The sequence below is a fragment of the Pygoscelis adeliae genome, unplaced genomic scaffold, assembly GCF_000699105.1.
Source record: "Pygoscelis adeliae isolate BGI_AS28 unplaced genomic scaffold, ASM69910v1 Scaffold71, whole genome shotgun sequence".
Taxonomy (NCBI): Eukaryota; Metazoa; Chordata; class Aves; order Sphenisciformes; family Spheniscidae; genus Pygoscelis; species Pygoscelis adeliae.
Window position 1 is genome coordinate 13,754,168 of NW_008824356.1, and position 10,519 is coordinate 13,764,686.

At 37.2% G+C, this 10,519-nt stretch overlaps 1 protein-coding gene across 1 annotated transcript in view; it reads left to right on the forward strand.

Annotated features, from left to right (window-relative positions):
* The window catches only part of SLC24A4 (solute carrier family 24 (sodium/potassium/calcium exchanger), member 4), a 95,206-nt gene that overhangs the window by 76,914 nt on the left and 7,773 nt on the right, over positions 1-10,519 (forward strand). The window contains 1 exon segment of the mRNA XM_009319529.1: positions 9,657-9,823. Coding sequence (XP_009317804.1) covers positions 9,657-9,823 — 167 coding nt within the window.

Sequence of the window (10,519 nt, forward strand, 5' to 3'; positions counted from 1 at the left end):
TTAATATTTTTGACAGTGTTTAAAAATCTTAGAATAGCAGTATGTAATAATATTCACCTTTTGAAATTTTTTGGAAACTCTCTGGTGTGAAGGGCTATATATAACCAACCTTACTATGTTGGTGCCCTTAGTACATTGCAGGTTGACGCTCCCCCAAATGCTTTGGAATTAGACAGCAGAGATTAGATCACCCCTCACAGTCTGTCACACAGTTACTGTTTAACACAAATATTATTTGGCATAAATGAATATCACGTGCAGTGAAAAAGAAGAAAGAATTTTCCATGTTGTATATGATTCTAATTTCTTAGAGATCCCATTGCATCAGTCACTATCATTTTAGAAGATATGTTTGTGACTGAACAAACGTTGAAGCATATTATGTGAAGACTGGATAAAACTGTATGTTTTCATGCGTTACTGTACTGTGTGCTCTTATAGGAGCTTCTTGCAGTCAGCAGTTACGGACTTTCATTGGGGGTGAAGAATGGAAACAAACTGATTCACTGAAGATAGGCCCATTAGTTGGGCTCCTGATGATCAATGAGATAATGAAAAAACTGTTTTTATTGTATGGTGAAATAATTGGATCCAAGTCAGCAAAACGCTTGTGCACATGAACATGTTAATAATAATAACAACAACAATAATAACAGTAACAGTAATAAACAACTTCTAAAAAGCAAAAATGTCTCCCCAAACCATCTTAAAAATGCAGGATTCAATGCACGTGTTAGCAAAGAAGATTTTTTAACCGAGTTGTTCTTAACAAGTTTTTGGATTCAAGTTTTAATTAGGGCAGTGCCATCATGCATTTCTTCTTACATTCCAGGACAATGCAGAAATCTTAACATGTGGCAAACATTATCTGGAGGCCATATTTGGATTTGTTCAAGACTCAGACAACTTCTTTATGAATAAAAAATAGATTTCGGAGTAGAGCTTCCTGAGCGTGTGACATTCACAATAGACAAAATGCTTTCAACTAAGAAAGAAGTTATTAGTTATGCCATTGGCCTTTTTTAAATGCAGTTTTTCCGCATTTTTGCATTTTTGAGAAAGTCTTTAAAGATAATTGAGGTGTAACAGGCCAAAGTGGAACCACTGATGATACAGTTCATACTGGAATGGAGCAAAAGTTCAACATGAACTCAAAGGGTTGCGTAAAGATGGTAAAGTGTTTAAAATCCTCATCATTATCTTCAGGTTTTGTTACTCCTGTTGTCTGGAGATGATTATCTGTTGGTTGGATTCTCATTGCAGTAACTCATATATTCTGAGGGAGAATTCTTTAATTTTTGCTTTCAGAAGTACCACTTTAATAACCTCGGAGAAAATGTAAAGAACCGGCATCATGCTTTGTTGTTGTTTAAGTACTGTGGGACAATCAGTAGCCTAAAAAAATCCTGACATTTAAAGCTGGCTTGAGGGAAAAAGTAGTTTGCAGACAGTTTCCCAGAATCCCCTCTGTTTTTCTTTTGATATATTTTCAGGCCAGGAATAAGGCAGATACATGTTCTAAAGATCAGAAGTTCATGTATTCTTTCAGCACTATAAAGAGCTCTATGAAGAATAGGCTTTCACATTCCAATAGGACTCTCCAAGTCAACTGCTTGCAGTGTGCTAAATAGAAAATTCACTCCAGTATTTCTGCAACAGAATTGGCCCAAACTCTTTTTTTCTGCTGTTCTGCAGTCATCTTTTTTAACCTAGTTTCAGGTTTGACTTTCCTCCTTCAAATTGCGTATTCTAGATCCTTTTGCAAGAACAAGTTTTTTCTGAAACAGAAATAAATATAAGTGAAGTTTAAAGCACTACATCATCTCTGAGTGATTCCCAGTAATCATTTGCCATCTGTAAGTTTTGCTTATTGTTCTCTTTTATCCTCTATCAACGGCAGTGTTCAGCAATAAATGTAAGATTTAGCACACAGAAATAGAGAAAAAAATTGTTACATGAAAACAGTCTCAAACTACAGCATCCAGCCTAGATCCCATATGTCAAACATCCAGAGAGATTCACCCCCAGGGTGTGGTTCAGGCCCATCTTGAAACAGGAGAAAACACATAGTTTTTATGGAAACTACATGTGGTATCACACAAACCAGCCTCTGCCTTTGGTTTCTGTGTGGGAAGAAACATTCTCTTTTAAAGAGGAATTTCTTTCTTGACCTAACCTTTAGGCTATGATGATTATCTTCCAAGGGAAAGGCTCATTTGGTGCTTTACAATTCGATTACTTTACAGTTGTTTGGGAACACGTCTTAAACTTTAAAAAAAACCCCACAGATCAGAATAAAGCAGGATGAAACTGAGCAGGCATATGCTGACAACAAAATGATGTGTTAAAGCCCTTGCATAGCTCAGTAGTCTTTTAGAGCCCAGACTCAGAAAAGCACTTCTGTGCAGCTCTTAATGGATGCTTAAATCCCATTCACTGTCACATGTTCAGGATCCTTTAAAATACTCGGTGTCCTCAGCTCCTGCTGGTTTCACAGAAATGAAGAACTCCTTCTCTTACAGGATTGGACCATGAATGCTTTATATAAGTCGTGATGGTGTTAGCTAAAATAGGAATAATAATTCCCAGAGCTAAAGTGAGATGGCAATAAAGGAGATTAGCAGTGCTGCCCACTTTTGTATGGGTACAAAATACGAAGAAAACATGTAGGATAGAAGCAAAAAGGAATTCACGGTATCTACTAAAAATGTAAAAAATGTTTGTATTTGGTCAAACCAAATGTTTGTCTCGCCCAATAGTCTGACTCCAACCATGACTTTATGAAGAAGCCTGGGGAAGAATGAGACAGTACAAGTTGGCCTTCAGCTATTTTCAGCTCAATGAACTTCCTGGACTGGGTGTAATGTCTGAATATTTAAAAATCTTTAATGTATTTCTTCTTCATTAACCTGTCTAATTCTCACTGAATCTTCGCAAACATTTAACACACACAACATCCTTTGGAAAGGAGTTTCATGGCTGTGTGAAGAACCGTCTCCTTTTACTTGCTTTGAACCTGGCTCCTACTAGCTTCATTTGATGTCTTATTTTATTGGAAAACACAATGAACAAAGCAAACCCCATGTACCTCACTTGAACACTCAGGATACTGTAGCTCTTTGTTATATCCCCTGTGGAGTTGTATGTCCTCAAGTTGAGCTAGAGACAGAAAAGAGTTCCATGTAGAAACCTCTATAGTTTCTGTCTCTGCAAACACTGATGCAGAGAGTTCTTTTAGCTTCTCTGCAATGCCCCTATCTTCTCTCAGTGCTCCTTTATACTTTGATCACTAGTGGACCCAGCAGACTTCCTGCTCCTAATGTATTTGAAGTAAGATTTACTGTGAATTTTGATTCCTCTTTGTAATTGTTCCTCAGACTCTCTTTTTTGGCCTGCTTTATGGTGCTTTTGCCAAAGTTTGGAAACATGACTTAGGTGGCTGAGTTAGGAAGAGAGCTAGTTTCCATAGCTTCTTTGATGTTGCAAGAGAGAAGTTCTTCCAAGAAGGTAGTTCAGAGCAAGACCTAACTGTAGTATTCTGAAATGCTTTTTTGGAAGAGCTTCCTCTTGCCACTGCCTATGTAATGGTGCATCTACTTTAGAATTTTATTTCAGAAGTGCTTCTAAGGCACATCTCACTGTTGTCCTCATGTGCTGCACTTCGATTTGCATCTTGGAGCTCATGAACCAGACTCCTTTTGTAGAAGACTAAACTGGAAAATGTGCTCCAGAAGAGCAATGAGTGTGCTCTGCCTTGGAGGAGGATACACAGGATAAATTGGAAGAGAAGTGGGCAAGGATTTAATTTAGTAACTCATCACTTCATTCTGAAAGGGCAAGAGGGACTTGAAGAAGTCTATAAATCCCAGTTCTTCCTTAAAAAAATTGATAAAGTAGACAGCAAGGTTAAAACATACAAAATAAACCATGCCAAAATCCAACCAGGTCAAACAAGATATGGGAAGTACCTCTGCTCAATTACATTTTATTTTTGTTGAATATTGTCCTGTGTAAATCTATAGTAACTCTGAGAATAAAGCTTGTTTCTGCATACTGGAGCAAATTTTTTTCCGGACCCGTTCCCACCGTACCAAAACTGTGTCTTTAAGAGAAAATTATTGGCATAAATCCAAACATGCAAAGTGTGGTAAAAGGGCAGAGGCTGAAAATAGAAATCTGAGTTGTTTTGGACAGATCTCATGGTCTGTAATTTGGAACTTGTATTCTGGAAAATGGAACTTCCAAGAAAAGTTTCAGTAGTTTGGAAAATAGTTTGTTTTGGATGAGGATGAGAAGTAAAACCTCAGTATTTTCCACAGAAAAAAAAAAGAATTGTTTCCAAAGCTGTGTTGCAGGAGAATTGCAATAAAAATGTTTTAATATGTCAACTACCCACTTGGAAGGCTGACAAAGGTTGGGCCTTCTTGGATACCCTTTTACACACTACGTAGCCTCTCTAGTGTGGTAACACAGAGTATCTTGCCTCCACAATTCCTAGGGAAAGTTGCAGAGCTGCAATCAATAAGGATTTTCCAAGAAGGTGGAGAGGCAGCTGCTGTGTTAGTTTTCCTAATAGCAAATTGAAAACCATTTTCTCAGAAATTTTTTATTTTGCAACAAAGGCATTTTTCAGTGGAAAATAATTCTGGTCCACAATGGATCTAGTTTGTTATATCTATTTCAGTTGTTTCTATGTTGAGTCCCATACTTGGGACAAAAATTTATGTTGCTCTGTTGTATTTTGGATACTGCACATGCTCAGAAATTAATTAGGCTTTCAGATTGGCTAACTTACATATATTAAAGTTTTCCAATCAGTCTCAACTTTGATGAACAACAGCACTTCCTAGAAGAAATTTACTTGCTGTCTGGGTTATTAGACAGCTCCCAGTGTGGAGGTGTGTATGTTACTGTTACACATTTTCAGGTAGAGATTTGAATTAATATTGGTAATGATATGTGGGTGTAAATATATCTTTGTAAATATAAAGCCTAATTAGGACCAAGGGGGCAGGTGATTTCAAAATCACTTTTCACTGGGGAGAAAAACAGTTTGGTTTTTTTTTTTTAATGAAAAATGGTAGAGAGATTTAAAAGATAAGAAAGGAATTTAAAAATTATAAAGTGGAGCACCAAAAAAATCTGCAGCAATGATCTTCCTAGGCCAGCCTGGACATGCTTTATTTTTCTTCTAAGTTTACCATTGTCAAAAGCAAAAAAAACCCAGAAAAATAGAAATCAATAGTAAACTCCAGGAAGCCTTTCTCATTTTGCAGATAGACTTAAATTAGAGAAACCATTTCCCACTTCTCAAGTTACCTTAAATTAGAGATTTATATGAATTCATAACAATATAGTTATGAAACTCCTGTGTGCCAATTTGATTCATGCTTTTCAGGGATGTTATAATTTTTTTACATGAGTCAGCTCCTAATTTCTTTGTGTAAGGAGATGCTTTTTTTACATGTGAAGGTTTAGACACGTTCTGAAGTAGCTAATGTGTGGAGCGGTGGTCTAGGCTTGACTACCACATTTTTAAAGGGAAGACTAAGTGGAAAAGCTATCAAATTTAACTAACTACAGTAACTTAGATCTGACTTCTGACGGTGTAGTTGCAGACTCCAGTCTGTCTAAACTCAAAAAAAGTATTTTCTATGCAGCTTATTGACTAGGACGTGTAGGCTGTCTGCACTATATGCGTTTGGAAGTTCTGTTGCAGACTAGCTGTAGCTTGGTCTCATGGACTAAATGCCCATTGTTACTTGGAGCACTTTTAAGTTTGTACGTCTGGTTCAGCTTTACACCAAGGGAATCTCATTGGTGTGATGCAAGGCTGCTCCGTGTTGCAAACTAAAATACATTAGATGGGGACAATCAGGAGATTTACTTCAAGGGTACACTCTTGACCTGAATGAAAACACAAACATAGTTTCACACTTTCGTACTGAGCTCCTCTCAACTCTGTGTGAATGTTGTGAATAGGACAGTATTTTTCCTGTAAAAGGCACTTTGTTTCGTGCCTTAAGGAAATATTCGTTTCCTCTCAGTACTGTGATGTGTGTTGTTGACTTCGTTCACCATGGCACTATCTGTACGTGAAAGTAATTATTGTGAGCATAACATCTGGAAAGATGACAAGCCCAGAAATATATTGAAAATTAGCAAAGGGCTCTTTGTTGTAGGGCTGCTGCTTCATTTTCAGAAACACTGTAATCAGGCTCTTCTGTAATGATATGTCTCTGAAATACTTGGCATGCTTGGCTTCCAAATATCTGGAGAAACAGAAAAATGGATGTATAAAGTAGGAAAAACAACTTCATGCAAAAAACTCATCTTTCTGTTTTACAGGAGGGTGAAGTGAACAGAATATAGAGACCGGTGTTGCTTTCTGTAATAAAGCAATGTTCTTTCGTTATAGTTGTGGGGCGTGCAATAAACAAAATACACCTTTCCTCAGCTATGCGAGTTGCCGCAGGAACCTTCAGACCCAGGGCTCACAGGAGTGGCTGGTACTGCTATTAAAACAACTGAGCTAAGGTCTTGTAATGGGACTGTTTGTCTGTTTTTGCAGAACAGCTATATATCGAATAATAGCCTTAATGAGGATGATAATTTTCTTCCTTGCAGATGTACTAGGGAGCTAAGCAACAATCATAAAACAATTTGTCATGAATTAAAACATACCCAAATTTAACAAATTTATCACTAAATCATTTTAAGGATTATTTTAGAGTGGGTGGTCAAAAAAAAAACAACAGAGCAGCACAAGAAGTAATTTCAAAAGAACTAAAAAAATATAAAAATCTTCAAGCTGAATATTGTTTGTGCATTGATCTAAGCCAGGTGAAATGAATGGAGTCATATGTTTCCTGAGGAAATAAAGTCTCACTTTATTGAGGTTGCTGCTAAACTTACTAAATTCTTACAAAACTACCAAGTTATAGCATAAGAATAGACTTCTTTAGCACCGGGTGCCACACAAGTTCCATGACCCAGCATAGTAGGAGCTGAAGAAAATGGCCTGAGGCAGAACCAAGGCCAGATATACTTAAGGATTTATATAAAAGTTTATTAAAGCTAGCAAACCCTGACACAAAAGAGAAGCCAATGTAAAGTGTGTCAAGAAGGCTGCTTTGGCCATGGTGGTTCAGAACTATTCCAGGCTAACTGCAAATGGCCAGTCAGCTTCTCTGTTAACCCAGCAAACCCCAGAATTACATGCAGTTGTTCCCCCAAGTCTCAAGCCTGGTTGCCATGTAATGAATGCAAATGTCACTTCCACAAACCATCTAGCTGTAAAAAACAGTTCTGACTCATGACGTTGTGTGGATAAATCATCACCACTAATAGAGCCAGGAATTTTATTCTAACACACATCCATTCAAACTAAGCAAAGATAAGGGAAAGGCAAGTCCTCCTCCAGTAATGTTCGGTTTTCCTGGAACTGAGCAAGCATAGCAATGCCAGTGGTAAGGCACTGTAAATTCTCACAGTTAAGCATTTGCTTAAGTAATTCAGGGCACTAGGCAGGATCCCTGACAAGATAGATATTCCCCAGCAGAGGCTGAGTGCATCTATTTATTCTCTATTTGTTCTCCAGGCAATTTTGTTTCTTTTATTCATGTTATTGAAAAGAGAAATGGGACTGAATCTCCTGTGTGTAGCAACACTGAAGTCAATCAGATTACACCCACATCAGATCACAATCAGATCCATCATTTTTTCCTGTCAAACAGTCACCCACTCGCCCTGCATTTGGAATTACACACTGAGGAAATTGCTGGTCATGCTGACTTGTTTGACCATGAACCAAGTTTAGCAACTTGGGTAGACAAAGAGTACAAATTAACTAGCAGGAGTCTTTTAATGATCCAAACTGTAACAAATTAAACAGGAGGAGGTATAAATTACCATAAGATATTTACAGCCTTGTTAACAGAATTAAAGTGAGATGTGAGCTAAGAAGTGTCATCTTCTGGACAGAACAGATAAAAGATAACTGTTTTAAAAATCAGTATAGCAGTATATTTTAACCAGAGGGAAAAAGGACTTTCCCGTAAAACCTGTAATAGATCCCCAGTGACATGTAAAATTCTAGAATTAGAACTGACCATAGGAGACACCAGTAGTTTTATGTGTTAGAACTTCCACAGCCACAAGCTAAATGGGAATAAAGAGCCAAGCTTAGTCTAAGATTTCCTGGTAGGTTGATGGCATCTCAGAATTCACAAAGAAATCTCAAGTTAAGGAGATTTCATAACTTAAGCAAGACAATTTAGTACTAGAATACATACCGAAGTAAATGAATAAAAGACTTACAATGGACTCACAAAGTTAAATTAGACTAGTAAGTAGCCTCATAAATTACAAAAGTATTATTAATTTTTAAATGTTTAATATTTAATTTCATTGCATCTGGTGCACATTGGTCCAGAGGACAGGTTTCAATCTAATTAAATTCACTGAGAAAAACTCCCATTAAACAAATCCTAAATCCCAGTGTCTTTGCTGAAAGAAAATTCCTGGTGAAATTGATGGGAGCTTTCACTGATTATTACCTGCCCTTTATAATTTAGCTAAATAACGTCACTGGAAAATGTATCTGATAATTTGCTTCAATGCAATCAACCATTTTATTCAAAATGGCATATTTTATTAGATCTTATGCATATCATTATCAGTTAATGATGGAAATCCTTACTAGCATAATTCTAAAACAATGTAGAAAAACCCAAAAGCCACCATGCTGTTGGCTGTGATACTCTGGTTTAGCCCAATAAACAAATTTGTTATCCTACTTGCAGGATACCTCATGAAACATATAAATATAAGTGCCCCATTTATTTATGGCCCAATTATAAAATAATTCTCTTTTATGTATTGAGATTTATGTGCACATTTACAATATTTTACATTTTTAAAAAATGAGAAGGTGTGTACTTGTTTTCAGTAATGATAGTTCTCTGGTATTTCTCACCAGTTGATTTTGGAGAGCTGTATGAGGGAAGTCAATATCTTCAGCTTCCTTTTATAGAGGATAAGAGACCATCTCAAGGTGGTGCTATATGCAGTTGGAGAGAGTTAACAAGTCTAGATATCCTAAGTACCAGTTTAAAGTTCTGTCCAAGTGACCACAGTGAGGCATGTGAAACAAGTTTGTCAACGTTCATAGGTTGGGTCTATGTGCTTCTGTTTTCTGTGAAAATATTTTCTGTTGCTGCACAGAAAATACAGGTTATTTTCACTACAAGGATTTCCGTCTTCCTTTTTAAAAGGTGAGGGGGGTGGGTATTTTTGGTTGTTTGGCTCTGGGGTTTTTTTTAGTTTTGGTTTAATAGTAATACAGGTATTTGAAAGAGCAACAAACTTGACTGCTAATTTTGGTTTTAAAATCAGCCATGCTTTTAAATCATTGTAATTATTTCATGGATTTACATAGACCTTGGCAGGCTTAACTATAAGATTCTGGATATGCATGCAGAACTTGGCTGAGAGTGACGAGACCAAGCATAGATGAAAGGTACGCTGGAAAATGAGCTGACATGCACAGTTGTAAACATCCTTCTGAGATCTTCTGGGATCATCTGCTGTGTTCAAAGAGGCCTGGGATAGTGATGGGAAAGCTAAACTGGTTCTTTCCTTTCTTTGTCCTGCAGATGGAAAAATTAACAAAATTAAATGGATTTTGTCATGGCCATTGATATTCGTGCTCTTTTGCACGATTCCAAACTGCAGCAAACCACGCTGGGAGAACTGTTTTATGGTGACATTCATGTTATCCACTCTCTGGATTGCCTTGTTCTCCTATTTCATGGTGTGGATGGTAAGTACATGTAGCAGGACTTCCCATACTGAGTGAAACATGCATCTCAAAATAGATAATAGATCTTTTGTGTATTTGTTAAAGGAAGGCATGTAATTGTAGTGCAGTCTCTTCAGCTCATACTCTATCATAATTCTAGCTTTCTGCTGCTCTTTTCTGCACAAATAATTGGGCCTTTACTGTATAGGGCCCAGTACAGTATAGGAAGGTGGCAGCTTGATTTTCAAGAGAATGTGGACATCCACATCCTACTAGTAAAAGGGAGTCTAAATGAAAATGTTTAACTCTCAGCAGCTGAGACACCTTTAGAAATTTGGCTACAGGGTCTGATATTGAAACATGCATAAAAGTCAGATGGATGGCAAAATTTGAAGCCTCAGAAGTGGTGTAAAACACCTCGAGTAGACTGGAATAATGCAAGAAAATCCTTCTCAGTGAAGAGTATTATGATTGCTGGTATGTTTCTATTTGCCCTAGATCTGTGAGAATCATAAAAGCAGGAAAAGACCAAAAAGATCATCAAGTCCAACTGTCAACCCAACACCACCATGCCCACTAAACCATGTCCCTAAGCGCCTCATCTACACGTCTTTTAAATACTTCCAGGGATGGTGACTCAACCACTTCCCTGGGCAGCCTGGTCCAATGTTTAACCACTCTTTCAGTAAAGACATTTTTCCTCACGTCCAATCTAAA